Source organism: Eretmochelys imbricata, chromosome 1 (assembly GCF_965152235.1).
Source record: "Eretmochelys imbricata isolate rEreImb1 chromosome 1, rEreImb1.hap1, whole genome shotgun sequence".
Lineage (NCBI taxonomy): Eukaryota > Metazoa > Chordata > Testudines > Cheloniidae > Eretmochelys > Eretmochelys imbricata.
The window spans coordinates 339,355,601-339,376,673 of NC_135572.1; the positions used below are offsets into that span (position 1 = coordinate 339,355,601).

Consider the following 21,073-nt stretch of genomic DNA (forward strand, 5'->3'; position numbering starts at 1 on the left):
CTATGAAATCAATAGGATTTCCACTGAAATCAATGACAAAATTTCCATGGACATCAGTGATGCCAAGATGTCACCCTTAGGGCAAGTCTACACTACAAAATTAAGTTGACCTCAGTTACATTGACATACAGCCACTACATTAAATAAATTGGTTTTGCATGTCCATGCTATGCTCCTTGTGTCAGCGGTGCTTATCCTCAACAGGAGCACTTGCACTGATTTAATTGCCAGCATGGGACACTGTGGGATGGCTTCTGAAAGGCAGCAACACTCAGTGTAAGCAATAGTGTCCACACTGACACTGCGTCAGTCTAATTACATAGACCTAAGTGGTACACCTCTTGTAGAGGTGGAGTTATGAAGTCAGTAAAGTGGGTGAGTTACATCGGTGGGAGCTACATTTAGTGCCTTACATCGAACTGACTGTAATGCAGAGCAGGTCTCAGACTTTTTTCCCCCGGGGTAGCTTTCGTTTATTCACACCCCGAGCAACATAAATTATGCTGACATAAGCTGTAGTGCAGACATAGCCTAAAGCTACCCATACCTTATTTTAAAGCATAATAAATATATTTCATTATTAATACTTTGTAGTTTATATGGACACATTCAGAGGAAGATCTCAGATATGTATTTTCAGATATGAATTAATCCCAACAACATTTTTGTGAGGTAGGTTAGCATTATTTTACCTATTTTATAAATGAGCTTAATTAAAATCAATTTTTTTCAGAAAAGCTTGTTTCAGTATAAGCCCATGCAAGATTCCCCCTCCCTAATGCAGTAAGGGTTCAAAGGCCTTTATGTGTGGCCTAAACCCACCCACACAGCCTCTCCAGAAGGGAGTGTAAATGTTGCAGATGGTTGTCTGCACTTTGGTGAATTTCACCCACTAGAATAAAACCTTTCTTGTCTGCAGTTTTTTAATGCTATTTCTAACTCATTTTTTTGGCATTATATCTATAGTTCATCAAGTTATTGTCCAAAACATAAATCTATTATCATAAAATGCTGAATTCAGCCACTCACAGTTGCTTTTCCAGGGTGAAAATCAGTGTTGATTTTTTTAACACCTTATGCAACATAAACTGGATAATTTAACACCTTATGCAACATAAGACTGATAATTGCATAGGGTCTAGCTATTCATTATTGAAGTAAATGGATCTATTGTAAATTATTAATGTTGAAAGCTAATTTCATCAGTATTTTTAAAGGGCTTTGAGATCTTTGGTAGGTGTAAAGTATTATTGCTACTAGTAATTATTATTATTATTTATTTTGTTGTTATGATATTAGGGTTTTTTCTAGTGATGTCACTTGCTCTGTGTATACAGACATACATATCTCCTCAGACCATGTAAATTCACATAGCATATCTCCATAAAGTTCAATGCAGCTGATTTAAACCAGCTGAGGTTAGGCCTAATGAGTACCAGAATATGTGTAATTTAAAAAAAAAACAGCGAAGTAGTATTTTACCTCTCTGGTCTGAATTTGTGCCTGTGTGGTCTCTGAAGGTCCCAGCGCTGGCATTCCTTGCCTGATTCAGTGTGATCCATTGGCCCTCTGTAACTTTCTCCATTGCAGGTCATGCATTCAACTGAAAACAAAAAATAGTGTATTAGTAGCTCATAACACTAGTAGAAAGAAATTGCTATCATAAACTCAAGCTGTCCTGCACAGAGAATTATAACATTATAAAAATAATACTTCCTAGATCATCAATTTCATACAGGTGTAAGAAATGCCCTTCAGAAAAACGTCTCACTGTGGGTTCCTTTTAAGATCTTGTCAGATGTTTAGATTTGGTGCCAGATTAGTTCACCATCAAGTTACTTTGGATGCATCTGGATGGAAGTATTTAAGGCATTTACATACCCAGCTTCTTTCTTGGGCCTTTATAGAAATTAGTCTGAGTGTTAAACAAAGATCTAGATCTAAAGCACACACCAAGCAGAAAATGTTACTATTGATTAAATAAGTGATACTTGTTTGTGTGCCAATTATATAAATATATATTTATAAATATATGTACACATGCACATTAGTTGTGATGAAACCTGGTTATGGATAGAGTTAAAACCTCATTGAGATTAACAGGTGTGAATGCACCCATTAATTAGCATAACAATAAGGATACATTAATCACAATCACCCACTTAAGGCACAAGGGTTATGTGAACTCAATCAGAAGTTTTGGATTGTGTGGAAGGGTTTGTACTGAGTATGTTTTGGTAAGTCTATGGGTGAGCCGGTAGAGGCAGAACACAGAACCAGGGAGAAACAGAGACAGCCTGAAGAAAACAAAGCTGAAATCTGTAAACACAGGGTGACCCTAAGAGAAATGTGGGAATGATCTGGGTCAGGCATGCCTGCTTAAAAGATGCCTGGGCCAGTAAGCTAAGAAACCACTCCTCATAGATTCATAGACTTTAAGGCTAGAAGGGACCATCATGACCATCTAGTCTAACCTCCTGCACATTGCAGCCCACAGAACCTCACCCACCCATTCCTGTAATAAACCCCTAACCTCTGGCTGAGTTACTGAAGTCCTCAAATCATGATTTTAAGACTTGATGTTACAGAGAATCCGCTATTTACACTAGTTTAAACCTGGCAAGTGGCCTATTCCCCATGCTGCCAAGGAAGGCATAAAAAACTCCCGGGTCTCTGACAAGCTGACCCAGGGGAAAATTCCTTCCTGACCCCCAATATGGCGATCAGTTAGACTCTGAGCACGTGGTCCTATTGCAGTTGGTTCCTCCTGCATTCAGAGAAGCAGGATGATGTACATTCCTTATAAATAAACAAGACTTCATCAAAGAATGTATCAGACTCCATCATCAATTTCTGCTCCCAACTGAAATATCCCCAGCGCCCTGAACTTTGGGTCACAAAGGGATAACTAATTTATATATACATTACTTTTACATATAAATATACGTTTACATTTAAATGTGAAAATCACTTAGGGCGTGTCTACCTCTAAAAACATTACAGTGGCATAGCTGCGCTGCTGCAGCTGAGCTGCTGTACTGCTTCCGTGTAGACACTACCTACGCTGAAAGGAGGGATTCTCCCATTGGCAAAGGTAATCCACCTCTCCAAGACGCAGTAGCTAGGTTGATGGAAGAATTCTTCTGTTAGCCTAGCACTGTATACTCGGGGACTTGGGTCAGTTTAACTATGCCACTCACCCTGGAAAATCCACATCCCTGATCACTGTAGCTAAATAAACCTAATTTTCTAGCGTAGACCAAGCCTTAGAAAATGATAATTTAGGCAGTTAGAGAATGAATTCTTCAGTCAAATCATAGAATATCAGGGTTGGAAGGGACCTCAGGAGGTCATCTAGTCCAACCAGGACCAATCCCCAATTTTTGCCCCAGATCCCCCTCAAGGATTGAACTGACAACCCTTGGTTTAACAAGCCAATGCTCAAACCACTGAGCTATCCCTCCCTCCATTATCAACCAGGAAGCCCTTGATCCTGCATTCAGCTGCAGGTCTAATCCCGGCTGGAGCGTAATTTAGATTCAGGCTGTAAATTTTGGTTCTTGGTCCAACAGAGCCTGGATTTGTTTGCCTTCCTAGCATACCGTAAAGCTTACTCCAAATGCCAGCGGTAAAAGAAGGGAATGGGCTGATTAGCAGTATAGAGGGGCTTGGATTTGAGGTAAATAAGGCAGTCATATTAATATATTCCTGAACTGTGGAACTGCTGAGCCCAACACTTAGAATCGATACATTGAATATCATTGACTGCATTTTGTGAAGTGCCGAAGGGAAGGCATGAGATTTAATACTATAAAAATCAAAACAAATAAATCACTACAAGAGGAAAGGAACAGCTTCCATATGAGGAGAGAATAAAAAGATTGGGACTGTCCATCTTAGAAAAGAGACGACTAATGGGGGATATGATAAAGGACTATAAAATAATGAATAGTGTGGGGAAAATGAATAGGGAAGCGTTATTTACCCCTTCACATAACACAAGAACTAGGAGTGACAGAATGAAGTTAATAGGCAGCAGGTTTACTGGAAGTATTTCTTCACACAACACACAGTCAACCTGTGGAACTTGCTCCAAGGGGATGTTGTGAAGGCCAAAAGTGTAACTGGGTTCATAAGAGAATTAGATAAGCTAATGGAGGACAGGTCCATCAATGGCTACTAGCCAAAATGGTCAGAAATGCAACACCACACTCAGGGTGTCCCTTCACCTCCAACTGATGGAAGCTGGGACTGGACAACAGGGGATGGATCACTCAAAATTTCCTTGTTCTGTTCATTCAGTGGCACAGGCCACTGTCAGAAGACAGGATGAATCATCAGTCTTACCCAGCATAGCTATTCTTATGTTCTTATTTATAAATATCAGTTTAAATTGGAAGGCACCCAATTAGAATGTTCTACAGCAATTACACTGACCAATGTTCCTTACAGATTGTCACATGAGCATCATTTGAAAGGTGAAACAAAAATTTATTTTCAGAATTCATCCTCAAATCCATTATCTAGCTACATATAAAGTGCTAAAGTCAACTTGACATTAACTATGGACCTGCAACGGGTGCTTTCATAATGTACTGAACACAACAGAAATTGTTAGCTGATCTGTAGTGGACTAGAGAGCTATTCAAATTACCTAATTTGTGTGATAAGCATATCACTACTCAAACATCTCTTGCTAAATGATTCTTACTAAGAATTGAGCCGTTCTTTGTTCAAAGCCAATATATAAATACTCTCTAATAACAGTTACACACTTGCTTCCAGGGCAGAAGAGACTCTTCTATGGTATCAACTGTGTCATGTTACCTTCTGAACAGAGAGGAATGTCACAGACTTCATGGCGTATCTCTGGATTGCTTGTAAAACACCAAGGCCCTCCTTCTTCCCCTCGGGGATTCCGACAGTAGTTTTCCTGCAGGTCTTTACCCCGATAGCTCGAAGGCAAAAAGCTAGTTTTAAAATGACAATCATTACAGTATAAGAGCATGCAAACTTCATTGTGAATCTTATTGTATTCATGAACAGTTACAGCTTATCAAACTCTTGCTTGCTTTCCCCCCCACGCTACATATGCCTGCACACACATCCATATACCTCTACCTTAAACCATATACATTTTCTCATTTTAACAAATGACAAGACCAAAGCTAGATTCAGCCATCTTTATTCCTGTGGAGTAATACCTTACTCAGCAACTAACTCCACTGATTTCACCCCAGGGTCTCCTACATTTAAATGTGCTTGTCAAATAGTTGCAGAGTTAAAGTAATGTAATTCAGTTTATCACGTAAGTGAGGTCATTTAATAGTAATCTAATCCACTAAATTTCCATTGTGTTCAGTACATATAGACACAGATAGATCTATTTCTATGGGGTAACTTGTGTGATAAAGTGCTAAACAACCTGAATAAAGGTAGCAGAAACTGTCCCTTAGATTGTGTGTTCTCAGTCCAGGTGGATCACCTTTCTTTATGGATAGATGGGAGAGCTGTACTGAAACTTTCTTCTGTTGTAATATGGGTTTACAGTATGCAAACCTGTGTGTGACAACTACTGATCCAGACTCTTTACATATTATAAAAAAATCCTCCATTATATTTTACACTTGGGGTAACCATACCCAGGCATTGCATTCTGGAATGTGTTTCCATCCTGTTCCTATATAAACTTTGACATTCTGATGCTGCGTAAGGAGACCAAGTAGGAAATTAGCATCATGCTCCTGCACAGTTTTGGAACAACACCTCCAACCACCAAACTAAGTGAAGTATTTAAGACATTACTTTACCCACTTTGTCCCTCTCATATCCTGTAACCAACACGGCTACAACAACACAGCAAACAACAATGGAAGATATATTTTGCCATCTGACATGGAAACTCCACAACACGAAGAAGATGGAAGACAAACTTAACAGCAATGTCTACTTCCTGAGCAAATGCAAGAAACAAAACAACATCCCCAGAGAACTTCCATCTATAACCCTCTGACAACCACATTCAACTCTGAACAGCTCTGCAAAAGGATTTCAGAAAAACTGAGGTGCAATCTCCTGCACCTCACATGTTCTGGAAGGGACCACCTCAAACGAGAAATCATCACATGCTCCCATACAGTGGAAGGGAAAAGTCATGAAACCTACCTGGAGATCATTCAAGAAACCCAAAACAACTATCAAAAAAATCCTGGTGACGGCCATGCAACACCAAAACAAAAGTGGAACCATCTATAACAACAACAACGCCACAACCCACAGAACTTCACCTCTAGGATAAACCAGGGCACCAGGACCTACCACACAGATGCTACACAACACCCCAAAATCATCAACCTATCACAACTACCCTAACTGGAACTGAATTACCTGTATTCTCCAACAGATTGAACTTCTCTCCCACCACTGAAACTGATATCATACTGACATGTAGAGAACTGGAAGAATTCTTTCACTGACTCTGTCTCAAAGAATTACTTCACAACACAGTTGACATCAACCAGAAATACCATGTCCCCACCGACAGTCATAAGAAAAAAGTATTATCTGACTGGACACCCATCAGTGGAGGAAATGACACACTTGATCTTTACATCACAAAAGACTGTGGAATCCTGAAACATCATATCCACCACAATCTCTCCACGGCCAAGAGGTCCGCTATACAGCCCCTGAAATCCAGCCAACATACAGCGAGCAGAGCAGCAAACAAAGTGAATGCCCTCATAGTCCTCAGCCATGATGAGTAAATCAATGAGGCCAACTGACAAATCTCCAACACCACCCTCCTATAAGGAATTCAAAAAAGACCCCCATACCACAAAGGAATTTAAGGATATCATCAAATCTTTCCCCAGACAACTCCAAGAGAAACTCTACAACCTCCTCCCCCATGAATCTACCCCAGGGAACTTCTAAATGTTTCTCCAACATACACAAATTAGGGAAACCAGGCAGACCCATCATATCTGGCCACAGCATGCTTATGAATATGAGAACTCACAGAAATCATCCTCAAAACACTCACCACAAAAAGGGCAAGTTTTCTCCAAGACACAAGCAACTTCATCCAGAAACTTCACACATTAACAAACTCCCTCAGAACATCATACTTGCCACCATGGATGTCACCTCCCTATCTACCAACATCCCTCACCATGACGGCCTCTCTGCCTGCATCAGATATCTTCACAACAATGAACGACACTCAGATATCCACCCAAAACACATCGAAATCATCCATTTCATCCTCACCCTTAAGAACTTTACATTCAACAAGCACTTTTTTCCAAACCACGGGAACAGCCATGAATAGTAGGATGGTTCCCCAATATGCCAGCCTCTTCTAGGTCATGTCAAGGAAGAATTTCTGAAAACATGCACCACAAACCAAAGAAATACCTGATATACATCAATGATATTTTCATCATCTGGACAGATGACCTAAACTCCCTCAGAGATTTTCACCACAACTTCACCAACCACCACCCATCCTTCATTCTCTCTAGAACACTCCCATATAAGCATCAACTTCCAGGACACCATGATCAGCGTCTGCAATGGAAAGCTACAGAAAACTATACACAAGAAGCCCATAGATCACCAGACTTACCTCCAAAGATCCAGTAACCACCCCAGACACACCAAGAAATCTGTTATCTACAGCCAGGCAATCAGATACCACAGAATATGCTCCAAGTTGAAAGCCTGGGATACACACCTTAACACACTTAAAACAACCTTCACCAAACAAGGACACTCCACCAGAGAAGTAGATTGCCTCATGGAATAGGTTATATAAACACCTCAAGAGAACCTGCTTCAATACAGAAAAAAAACCTAAAACATTGACTGTATACTCTTAGCTGTCAATTACCACCCCACACTGGAACTCTCATGACGTATCATCAAATAATTACAACTCATACTTGATGGGGACCGTGTCCTGAAATAAATCTTTCCCGAACCCCCTCTTCTGGCCTTCAAACAACCACCAAAGCTCACCAAGCTCATAATCAGAAGGATGGTACCTATAGACCAGGACTTACCAACTCAGAGCAGCACCAGACCCTGCCAAAATAACAGATGCAAAACGTTCAGACATAGGTCCACTGCTGCAATGATCAACACGGCCCACAACACACCTTTCAAGATCCATAAGTCCTAAAATGTATACCACAACATGTCGTGTACCTCATCCAGTGCATCAAATATCCCATCCTTCAACTTGTCCCTGCTCAGATTTAAATCAAAACCTGTTCCAGTACAAGGATTTAAGGTAAAATGAAGCTCCAGAACCAATCTGTGAGCTTTGGGGCACTGGACAAATCCAACTAAGTTTGTAACACTGGGCCTGACGTAGCAGAGACAGTCATGTCCTGAGATAGATATCGGCAAAAACAGAGGGTTCGGTCAGAAATTAGGAAGAAGATGACATCCACCATGTCTGCAATGATTAAATTTAAGAAACTTAAGAAAAGGTTGGAGTTTGGGTTCTGGTTCTTTTTATGAACTGGAGTGATATTTCAATAATTTCTTAAGTTTCCAGAATCTGTTTGCCCATGTCTAATTCATGTTTTAGTCCCATTCTTGTTTTAGTTCCATTTGCAGTGAAAAAAGATGAGGCTTTGTGAAAAGTGAAAGAATAATTTTTGGAATCAAATCAGTGGAAAGTTTCTATCAATGTACCCTTACCCTGGGATTATCTGAATATAGTGAGGATATTTTGTAATATTATATATTTATAAATTTTAAAGGAAGACTATATAGCTCATAAGACTAGCAATGAGAATCAGAGCCATTCACCTCTTGGTCACTGATTTACAGCCGTCTCAGCCAAGCTGTTAATGAGCAATGCCAGGATATGTCTTTGGTAGTATACGGAATAGTTGGTGTTCTTAGTACAGTAGTTAATGGATGTGTCTCTATACTGCAAAAACAAAAACACCCTTTGGTTAGTACTAATTGTCACCCTTGTTGGCAGTCTTATCAGAGAGACCAGACTGAGCGGGCATGGAGTCTAAATGTTAGTCTACCCTCCAGATGAGAACACAGTTGAGGCACAATGAGTCAGCACATGAAGAAGCTTGATGTGTTCCTGCCAGATATCTACTCTATGAATAACCAAAAGACCATATCCATGGTTCTCAGTCTTGCACTTTTCACAGCATTATATTGACTCATTTCTTTAAAAAGCTAATACAACTGCTTTTCTACACACTCTTGTAGTAAAAAGGTTTATACAGAGAGAGAAACAAAGGCATAAGATGTGATTCCACAGGTCATTGCAGTCAGTAGAAAGATTCCCATTGATTTCAATGGATTTTGGATCATTCCCATAGGGAGGTAGGACTGCAGTAAAGTAAAAAATATATTTCCTGTGTTTAGTGATGAACCCTTTGGAGCGAGTACTTCAGTCTGTATCTTAGGACTTGTCTAGACTAGGGATTTGCTCTAATTACAGCCACTGATGTAGCAGGACTGGTGAAACTCCCAGTGTAGACAGGAAAAGACACTATTTGCACTAGTAGAGCTTACCCCTGCTTGAAACTGGGGTAAATTCTCCAGAGCTAATTAGCTACTCTGCTTGTCTCTGAAGGGGGTTACAGTAGTGCTATGACTGTCATCAGTGCAAATCCCCAATTTAGAAGAGACTACACTAGCATCTTACTCTTTAAACTGAATTAACCAGTTGTTGCACTCATACAGCAGAACTGATCCAACTGAGACAAGAAGTACAAGAACAGCTTACAGTTGCTGCCTTAATTGGATAACTGCATGGTATGAATGAATAACAAAAGGGGGAAAAAAGGAAAATCCCTGCCCATTCCCACACCACCAAAAATGTATTTTGTGTCTTTTTTTAACCTTTGGTTAATTAAGTCTTGGAACAGATTGAGGTGGAAAATACCCCTGTTACTCACATCCTGGTTGCAATCAGCACAATGTTGTAACATAATTTAATGGGAGTTTTTCCTTTTCTTGGTCCTTGGAGAGAATCATTTTCCTCATTTTACCATATTTAATTTATTATTTTACCATCAGAGAGTCTCTCAGCTCAAAAATAACCATTACAAAAGCCTGGCAACAGTCAATCCAAATTACCCTAGGATCAGGATCAAAACCATTTCTGAAATCATTCATACTGTACAGCATTACGTAAAGACCCAAGCTGGCAGAAGAAGATGCACAAGCAGCATCAGCAGGTACTACAGCACCATGGTGGGAAGAGAGAAAGATGAGAACTAGCCAGGGCTAGCCCTCTTCAGACACAGAACTGTTCACTAGGACCCATGTAGCACAACCTCTCCCCAAGTCATGCGAGCTCAGAAAAGAAAGAATCTTCAGGAAAACAAGCCAGAAACACAAGCCAGCAGGAGTAGCTAAAGAAGCAATTTCAGCCACTGATGAAGTCATTCTGGAATGAACAAGAAGCCTGCAAACCATCACTCCATTCATTTTGCTCCTGTATCTCTTTGAACCTGCCCGTGTCTGCCTTGTCTATTTAATTTGTAATCTCTTCAGAGCAAGAAATGTCATTGTTCTATATTTGTACAGTGCCTAGAACAATGGGGCCTAGGGTTGCCAACCCTCCAGGTTTTGCCGGGAGTCTCCCAGAATCAGGCCCTATCTGCCAGAGGCTACTGAAGCCAATACGGGAGATTTTAGGGTGCTAAAAGTTCGGCTGCACAATGGGATTAAGGTAGGCTCTCTACCTGCCCTGGCCCCGTGCCACTCCCAGAAGTGGGTGGCACATTCCTGCAGCCCCTGGGGGCGGGACAGACAGGGGGTCTCTGCACGCTGCCCCAAGCACCGACTCCGCAGCTCCCATTGGCCAGGAACTGTGACCAATGGGATCTGTGGGGGCAGCACCTGCAAGCAGGGGCAGCGCATGGAGCCCCTTGCCTACCCCAGGGGCCACAGGAGTGTGCAAGCCACTTCCGGGAGTGGTATGAGGCCAGAGCAAGCAGGGAGCCTGCCTTAGCCCCACTGTGCTGCTGACTGGGAGCCACCGCCCAGCCTGAGCCCGCACCTTCTCCTGCACCCCAATCCTCTGACCCAGCCCTGAGCCCCTTCCTGCACCCAAACTACCTCTCAGAGCCCACACCCCCTCCTGCACCATAACTCCCTGCCCCAGACCGGAGCCCCCTCCTGCACTCAAATTCCCTCCCAGAGCTTGCACTCCACACCCACTCCTGTACCCCAACCCCCTGCCCCAAGCTCAGCCCAGAACCCCTCCCTCACTCCAAACCCCTTGGCCCCAGCCCAGAGCCTGCACTCCGTCCTGCTACCCAGCCTCCTGTCTCAGCCGGGTGAAAGTGAGTGAGGGTGCGGGAGAGTGAGTGACGGAGGGAGGGGGGATGGAGTGAGCAGGCTGGGGCCTCAGAGAAGGGGTGAGGCAGGGGTGTTTGGGTTTCTGTGATTAGACAGCTGGCAACCCTAATGGGGCCCCAGGTTTGGTTGGGGCCTCTAGGCACAACTGGCATATAGAGTAATAACCATAACAATAGCATAATCATTTTACCATCAAAGCACAACCTTCCAGAGTCTGGAGTAAGTACAAGTTTTGAGGAAAAACTTATGCAAAATTAGTAAACCTATTTTTTTTCCATCACAAGTGCCACCTTGTGATAACCAGATGTTGTGACCTAATAACTCCCACCGTACATGTTAGTAAATTCCAAACACTCCACTCTTTGCTTCTGTCCCATCTCACTCAAGCCTCCAATGATGACATTTTTTGATGTTGAGAAACAAAATTAGCATGCGACCACCTTGTTTATCGTGACCTTTTCAAACAAAATCTATTGCGTAAGGCGGGAGGAAGTCAGCTTCACAGCATGCTTCTCAGATGAGTGGCCATCCAAATTCATTACTACAATGCAAAAGTAAAACTGCTAAAGATATTAACCAAATACATTTACAGTAAACCGAGTACCTGTATCCTGCTACCACTAACGTCAATGGGAGTTTTTCCACTGACGCCGAAGAAAGTAGTATCTGAGAATAATTCTGAAAGGTGCTGAGTGCTGAAGTCTCAGGTGCTGTGTGAGCTAAGGACTCTGAGTTCCTTTCAGGATCAGGCCCTAAGTTCAAGAATTAAGTCCCATAGCTACTGTACCATTCTCCAATTATTGCTGTGTTATTATTTAATTTTATATATTAGATATGTAATCCTAAATCTGAAAGGAAATATAAACCAAAACAATTCTGTGTGCATTTATTATGACTAGTTCTAAAAACGATAGCCAGTACCCTCAAATCCTCTACAAATTGCATGTAACTCTGCTTTAAGGCCAACTTCCTCTTGAGAACCTCTCTCATGAGTGAGGTTAGTTTCTAAACCATTCTTAAAAGGTCAGAGTGGTAATGCTCCTCTGGAAATGAATGGGAAGTTATTCATTGGTTTGTTTATTGATTTCAAATATGTATCCTAGGCTCATGGTGCTTTAACAACGCTTACAATCCACAAGATTTGCAACATGAACCAAACTATAAAAACAATTGTAAGCACCTAAAACTGATAAGCTAACATCTCCAAACCTGTCACTCTATATTTGTAAAACTATCCCTTTCCCAAAGGCCTGGGGGTGGGGAAGTCAAAAGATTGGCTTTGCAACATTTTACAGTGCCCTGCAAATTTAAGGGACAAATTCTGTCCTCAATTACTGTTCACTAATGTAAATCTGGAGTAACTTCACTTCTCAGTGTAAATGAGGACAGAACTTAGCTCTTGCATCTTTAACATCAGATTATAGATCTCTAATGTCTAGAAGGGATATCTAATGGATCATCTCATCCATAACATGTATAGATAGCTGTAAACATATGATACACTGACATTAAAATATATAGAGACTTTGATGGTTCCCAGGGTTGGTATTATGACTCCAGTGTGATTAACTCCCATTTAAAAAAGAAATAGCCTAATTGGTTAGATGTATTGGTTGGATTTGAATGCTAGGGCCATCAGCAGAAAGAAAGGAAAAGACTGCTCTATAATCCTCCTGAGCAGCCCTAATACAGCTCCTTGCTCCCACCCTCTGTTCACCTCTCATCATTTGTCCTCTCTTCACTGCCCTCAGCTGTAAGACTCAGCTGGCTGGACACACGTTTAATCAGCACCTTCCTTCAGAGCTAAGTGTGGTGCAGGTTAGAAATCCTACACTCATCACCCACCACGCTTCCACTCAGTGCATTCCAGAAGCAGCATCCTCCACTGAGTAATCTTCGTGCAGCAGCACTTACCTCCACCCAACCCCCAGTAGCAATTTCCTTCCAGAAATACACCCCAACTCTCTCCACCCAGCCCAGCATCTACCCAGCAGCAGCCAGAAGCACAAAAAAGCACTCTGTAGCCCCACCCCCGCCCACCCCCTGCATTTCTGAAATATACACCATCATGCTATCTTGGGGCATTTATGATTGTTAAAAGTAATCTCAATATTTAAAATTTGCATCTATAAAAGATAATTAACTTGGGGTCCTGGCAAAAGAGAATATGACTGTTTTGGATCACGGGCAGAGAAAGTTTGTAGATCCTCAGACTTCTTTAATTGTTTGATCTGGTATATGAATTAGGCCATAACTAGGTTACAGAATTCAATGGAGCAATTCAGCTACTCAATGGCATAACTGAATTCAGAATCTGGTCTACCATCTATCCCAAAAATCCTTCATTTTAAATATAGGTTGGTAACTGGAAAGGTCATTTCAGAGACTGAGGGGGTGAAATGCCTGAAGTTCTGGAAGAGGAGTAGGGTCAAAGACCCAATACTCATTTGTAAAATTAAAAATGAATCAGGAGCTACACCCCACCATACATGTTTGTATTCCATGTTCTTTAACTTTAATGTACAGAATACCAGCAGAGTTCCAAGAGAGTCTGCCCTTCTTATGTTCAGACTATGCTTACCTGTGCTCGTGGGGTATCATAGAATTCCATGCCTGACACTGGATGCCACTTTTGGTAAAAGATATTGTTCCCTTGTAGTTTGCGCCTTTACCAATGATACAGTTTCTAATGTAGTCTGTTGGAAGAAAACAGAGGAAAAAATAAGAACCTAGTGGAAAGTCTTGTTTACTTGTTGAAAATTAGAGCTGGTAAACATTTTTCAAACTAAAAAGATTTTTGTTGAAAAAGTAGCCTTTTTTTTCCAGAAAAGTTTTATGTTTTGTTTTTTTTTCTAGAAAGGCATGCAGCTTTTTGTGCAAAAGCAAAAAATCAATTATAATGTCATGTCATAATTTTTAGTGTTTCCACAAAGAAGTGCCTTTTTTTTCAAAATACTTAATCCTAAACACTATCAAAAATGCTACTGAAAAGGTAATTATGATTTTTCATTTACCAAAAGCACATTCTGAGCACTTTCAACGCACACTGACATCAGTGACCCAAACAGGAACAGCACCCAATCCTATGGCAATAACCCACTGGATTAGGCCCTTAAGTAGTAAAGTAAGCGGCAGTGCAATCCAGCACATAATATGATACATAAGTACCAAAGGTCACACAACTCAGGCTCTTAAATGTACAGTCCATCACTGTGCTGTGCATCTCAGCAAAGATAAAGGGCATCTTGTAAACAGAGAGTTTTAAGGTACAACACATCAACTCCTCGAATGCACAAACCATCCTTTCTTCAGGCAAGACACACAGTCTTAAAGGTCACTTGCTGACTCCCTTCTCTGTGCTTGGAGAATAAATCAGTTACCTTTCTTTTCATATAGATCAAATGCGTGGTCTTGCTTTTTCCTCACTCCATTCGTCATGCTATTGAAAGAGAACCAATGGCATCGTTTTGTAGCTCTGTCAAAAGCAAAGGCCCTGAAACGAAAATCTCGATAAGGAAAGGAATCCTACATGGTTTACAGCAATGATAGATGGCATATCAATGAATATACTATGACAATACATCTATTTTTACTGGGAAATGTACAGAAGCAGCCCAAATTGGTATTTAACCCACAATTGTGCTGACAAGCATTCAGAAACAAAGAAATTAAGTGGTTGTGGTTGTAGCACTAAATACCAGTTTTGCTGCTTGCACTAATCTCAGATTGCACTTGTCATTAAAAATCTCTATTTTAAAAGTAAGACTAATGTGGCTGAGGCAGTACATGAAGCCTCAGTTGTGCTCTTTTCTAAAAAAGACATTCCCTTCTGCTACAAGAGGTGTGGAAAGAAAGAGGGGGATATACTGCATTGAACCCCACAGGCCAAATTCATTCCTCATGTCATTAGATGCAACTTAGTTGACTTCAATTCTGTGGATTTACACTGGATATGAATGTGGCTGATTAACTTGAAAATAATGACAATACTGTGTACCTATACAAAATCTTCCACCCCAGGATCTCAAAACTTTAATTGAAACTTGCTTGCCTCACAGGGATGTAGTAAGTATTTCACTCATGTTGCTTAAAGATAAATGGAAGCTCAAAGTGGAGTCAGGAATATTATTGTTAATAATTTCAATTATGATAATCCCCTTTCCTCCCATCCTTGTCCTTTGCTGTTGTTTCGTTCCACTCCACTGCTGACTTCTTTGCCCCTTCTCTCCCACCACAAAGTATATCCCTCTAATCTCAGCCCTTTTCTTCTCCAATATCTGCTTTCTTCACTCTGCTCTGGTGCTACTCAGCCCTATTGTAGAATATCTCATGACCAACCAGACTTCCTTCGCTACAGGTTTGTCCACTCCTCCTTCAGTTCTGCTTTATTCCTTCCCAGAATAGCACCATTTCTCCAGCTCTACTGACTCCCACTATTTCTGCAGCCTTATTAATAGACTTTTTAAATCTTTGACTCCTTCCTAAAATACCCCATTTCGTAGTGCCCCAAACCACTGTCTCTTTGCAAGATTTCATTGCCTTTTTCAAAGAAAAAATATTACAAGATAAGATGCAATCTCCCTCCCCTTCATCTTCTCCCCTGTCACCACCAACAACATTTCTCATCCCTTCTCTAACTACCTGTTCTTTGGACTCCAACCCCTCCAAATTGCTAACCTTCATCCCTCTGCCCCTTCCTCAGCCTCTCTTCTGCCCAGTTCTCCTAAATATGTCATACCTGATCTCCTCTTTTCTCACAAAAATTCAACTATTGATCCCCATCTGCCTCTCCAAATATATTTTCATTTCCCTTCTTCTCTTCACTTCTAAACTCACTGAATGCATCATTTACAGCCATTTCCTTGAGTTCCTCCTCCAGCTCCATCTTGGATATCTTCTAGTCTAGCTTTTGCCCTCTCCACACAAAGGATTCTAACAATCTTTTCCTGATCACATTCTCCGGGCTGTTACACTCCCCAAAATTATTTTTATTATTAATTATTATTATTATTATTATTGGAACTGACATTGAACCAAAACGTAAATTAGTCTCACAGCTTGACCGGACAGTTTTATCTTATGTACACAGTCAGTTTCATTTTCTGACTGTCACACTCTAGCACAATGCTGAGGATTGGGCTCCCAACTCTAAAGGGGAAAGTTATAATTATATTTATTTCTAAATATTTATTTTTCACTGGCATTAAAGAAATCATGTCGCCCTCTGTGCACTTTATATCAATGCTTAGGGCCAAATGCTATATCAATTGACTTAGGGCCAAAACCAAGACATACCAATTGAGGGCCCTGGATACATAAAATCAGTCCAGTTAATGCTGGATGAGAGGGCTGGTTTCTGGGAGCCGAGGCAAGAACCGTGCATTTTCCGACAGTGCATAGAGCTGTGCATAATGGAAATCTCCGTCTGACACTGTGGAGGGGGAGTTTGGTGGCAGCCTAGGGAAGCAGTAGATGCAGGGCCTGTGGATCCATGATTAGGCAGATCTGCGATTCATTCTAGCTCATGAAGCAAGCAAACATCAGAAGCAGGACAGTGCTGCCACTCTGCCAGCTGGACGCAGGATTCCTCCCATCCCCCACTCCTCCCAAGCCCTTGTATATCTCCCCAGTATGCAGCCTTTTTACTCATGCTGTGCACAGAGCAAAGGATTTGCCTCTGAATGAACGCAACAGCCACAGTCGTGATGGAAAATCCTTCACAAATGAGAAAGTAATGAAAAAATATGAGCAGTTCTAGATTAATTTTCATAATGGATTAAAATAACACACATGTATTAACCTACTTTCAGGACACAACAGCCAGAGCAGCCACAACTCATGAATGCTTGAAGCAATTTTCCTGAGCAGATGTAGGAATTTAGCATTGTTCAAAGTCTGGCAGAGTTCAGAAATAATTTTTATATTATGAAACCTAAGTAATTTTATTGTGGGCCCCATATCTGCACTCCTTCAGCTCAGCTCAATGGGCAGGATCCCATGCTGTTTTGAATCTTATGTATGATCTGATCCAGTTCCCACTGAAGACAATGGGAGTTATGACTCTTACTTCAGTGGGAACAGAATTAAGCCCAAAGTCATTTACACCATGTGAAAAGTGAGTGTCAGTTGGGTGCAACATGCCACCTACCATTCTCATCAGGAAGCATTTTACACCCCCTGGCATTCATTTCTCACAGGTGTACACAAGGGGCAAGAACACATGACTTATGAGGAGAGGCTGAGGGAGCTGGGATTGTTTAGCCTGCAGAAGAGAAGAATGAGGGGGGATTTGATAGCTGCTTTCAACTACCTGAAAGGGGGTTCCAAAGAGGATGGCTCTAGACTGTTCTCAATGGTAGCAGATGACAGAACGAGGAGTAATGGTCTCAAGTTGCAGTGGGGGAGGTTTAGATTGGATATTAGGAAAAAACTTTTTCACTATGAGGGTGGTGAAACACTGGAATGCGTTACCTAGGGAGGTGGTAGAATCTCCTTCCTTAGAGGTTTTTAAGGTCAGGCTTGACAAAGCCCTGGCTGGGATGATTTAACTGGGAATTGGTCCTGCTTCGAGCAGGGGGTTGGACTAGATGACCTTCAGGGGTCCCTTCCAACCCTGATATTCTATGATTCTATGATTCTATGACAGTGGGGTGGGGGAAAGGATCAGACCTAATGAACTTAGGGGCCAGAACTTGCACCACTGTTGATGACTTTCGTGGGAGAAGGACCAGGCTCTATATGAGCTTCTGAAGAAGTGTGTTTTTTACCCATGAAAGTTTATGCCCAAATAAATCTGTTAGTCTTTAAGGTGCCACCAGACTCTTTGTTGTTTCTGCAAGGGAGTTCTCTAAATAAAGCATCTGATCCTGGTCCCATTTGTAGTCAATAGTAAAACTTCCACTGCCATCAGTGTTGGTGGATCCCATTTTCCAGCACAGGAGTTATCTGCATCTCTCCTCTGCAATCATTTTCTTTCATTTGTAGTCACAGCCATAGATTAACACAGGCCAGAGGGAAAATTCAGGTCCAGTGCATAGTGGGCAAAATAGTGTGTTTTATTCCAAAAGAGAGTATAGATCAAGCATTACAATAGGCAGGGAAGCAATCAGCAGCATGATGTGTTGAAAAAAAGACAGCAGGCACCTCAGGATATTTATCACTTAGAGTTTTCCATTGTAATTATTATGGAGCCCAAAATGTTTGATCCCATTGTACCAGAGATTCTATGTATATGCCAATGAACTTCAGCCATGCACTTAACTGTGTTCCATGTGTGGAATTACCATTGAAGTCAACATGAGTAACATGTAAAGAATGAAGGCAGAATATGGCTTAAAGTGGTGCTGCAGCTGTAATAACCATTTTATAAGCAATGGAGAAACTGAGAAAACTCAGACACTCATCTTTAACAAAAACAAATCTAAAACAAGCCATCCACATCTTAATTTGAGCACATTTCTTCAGATCTAGTGTGCAAAAAAAAAAAAAAATTACAGATTGCACTGGTAAAGAAATCAGAACAACTCTCCAATTTCACGTTAAGGGTTTGAGAAGACCAGAGAATCTCTGACCATGAAGAGCAAGATCACAGCTGTCAAAACACAAACTTCAGGATATACACTCTATCCAAGATGGCAGTCCCACTGATGTCAATGTAAGTGATGTGCATGGCTAGAGGTCACTTTAATAATGAAACAAAAATATCAAAGATGTAATAACTTACTTGCAAGGGAACGGAAAACCTTTATTCCTGCTGCATCTCTTGGCACATTGTTCTGTCGTGTTTAACAGCTTGGTTTTTCCCACTAGTGATAGGTCTGATTTAATTAGCATAGTCTCGCCTGTCTTTTTGAAGTCATGAAGAGCATTTCTCCTTTTCCCTTTGCCCTCTGTGGAAGAACCCAAGAAAAGAAAAGAAAAGAAAAGAAAAGAAAAGAAAAGAAAAGAAAAGAAAAGAAAAGAAAAGAAAAGACAGACCTTTAAGGAGATCAGCCAAGATAATGATTTTACTTGACAATATATAAAGTTTATTAAGAAACCAAACCCACATCAGCCCCCGTAGCATGGAGGGGGAAATATCACTTGCAGTCATTGATCTGCATTCGTTCAAACATAGAGATCTTTTAAAAATACAGCAGATAATTTCAGATAAACAATTGTATAAGATATTAGTCTACAAAACCAGAAAAGAGTTGGTGCCAGGAGTACATCACCTTATATTTCATGCTTTACTTTCTTATTTCTCCTTTTGTACTTTTTTTCTCTCCTCTCTACAAGTTGAAGCAATGCATGTTACAAAAGATGCTCAGCAGCAATTAGATTACAAAAGAGGTTCTCTAGAGCCTGTTAATTTTTGCAAATATAGGCCTGATTCATCATTACCTTGCACCATGTGTAGGTTATTTGTGCCAGTGCAAGGTGAGTTTAAAATACTACTGGGTCAGGATGGTAGCGTTTTACATTCATTGTGCAATGGTGTAAATGACTACACAAGAGGCAGGACAGCAGAGAATCAGGCCCCATGTCTCAGAACAGACTTCCACCAACTACAGGAGGGTTCCCAGGAGCCCCTGATTAAAAGTCCACCATCCCATTATATGGAAGGCTATGATGAGTTCACTCCTTCACTGGATGCTGCTCAGTCAACCATCCAAGAGACGAATTACCTCTTGGGCGCCTCAAAATAGTTTGAAAAGGGTTGGGTTGGTTTGTTTTTGCATTTAGATCAGATTTCACCAAGCTTCAGGTATTAAAAACAGAATTCTCAGAGAGAGGGCAACCCTCCTGCAACAAATCCCTCCAGAACCTTCACACTGCCATCTCCCTCTCATTTCAAACTGCACAAGTTGAACAATGGACTATAGCTACATATATAATATATTCATTTATTTTTCAGGGAGAAATTACAATCATTGCCAGGAATGGGCAGGTTAATATAGACTTCTTTTACCAATGGTGCTGATTACACTCCTGGGTTGTTGTTATTATGTGAAAAAGCTTTTGTTTAAAATGAAAATATTAATAGATTCCCTAGTTCCACACTTCTTTTTCTGTAGCTCCTGTATTCAAAGGGCACAGAATTAATCACATGCTAAGGGGTAAAATTTATGGAGAGCCCCTTGTTAAAATATCCACAGTGCATCACTGGTACCTATTTTCCCTTTATTGTGTAAAATCAGGCAGCTGAAATGAAGTTGCCTTTTCCACAATACTGATTCTAAAGTCAGTGCGCTGCAACACACATTTCAGTCTCATGAGCCAGAACTACCACAGGAAAGTGATCCTTTTAAACAAAAGGTGGTAAAATGTTGAAAACGCATATCTTATAAGATTTCTTTATTATTGCTGAATTAGTTAAATAGCGCCTGAGCCAACATCTCTATGACAAATGAAGGTGAGAATCCATTCAGTAATATCAAAGTATTTCTTTCTGGTTTCTGCTGATAACATTTCCCATCCACCGATAAGTGTCATAATCATAAATCCATATGATAATGGATTCTTAAACTGTCACTAGCTAGCATGAGAGAGCTAGATAAAAAAGTGAAGTAGCTTAGCTCAGCCTAAAAGTAATGGAACATTGTTTTGTTTTGTTTTCTAAATGAACAGTTGTCCAAAGAGGATTAAGAGTTTGATCCAGCAATTTCAAACAACCTGATTTACTTTAGATCTGAAACAACTACACTCTGTGGCCCTGATTGCAATCCAAGAGGAAAGGATC

The 21,073-nt window shown here is 40.9% G+C and overlaps 1 protein-coding gene across 1 annotated transcript in view; it reads right to left on the reverse strand.

The window, feature by feature from the left end:
* Positions 1-19,744, reverse strand: part of HGF (hepatocyte growth factor) — a 57,652-nt gene extending 37,908 nt beyond the window's left edge. The window contains exons 1-6 of the mRNA XM_077807082.1: positions 19,735-19,744; positions 19,076-19,241; positions 14,733-14,845; positions 13,934-14,048; positions 4,828-4,970; positions 1,483-1,603 (exon numbers count right to left, since the gene is read on the reverse strand). Coding sequence (XP_077663208.1) covers positions 1,483-1,603; positions 4,828-4,970; positions 13,934-14,048; positions 14,733-14,845; positions 19,076-19,241; positions 19,735-19,744 — 668 coding nt within the window. The remainder of the gene's footprint in view (positions 1-1,482; positions 1,604-4,827; positions 4,971-13,933; positions 14,049-14,732; positions 14,846-19,075; positions 19,242-19,734) is intronic.
* Between the last annotated feature and the right edge of the window lie 1,329 nt (positions 19,745-21,073).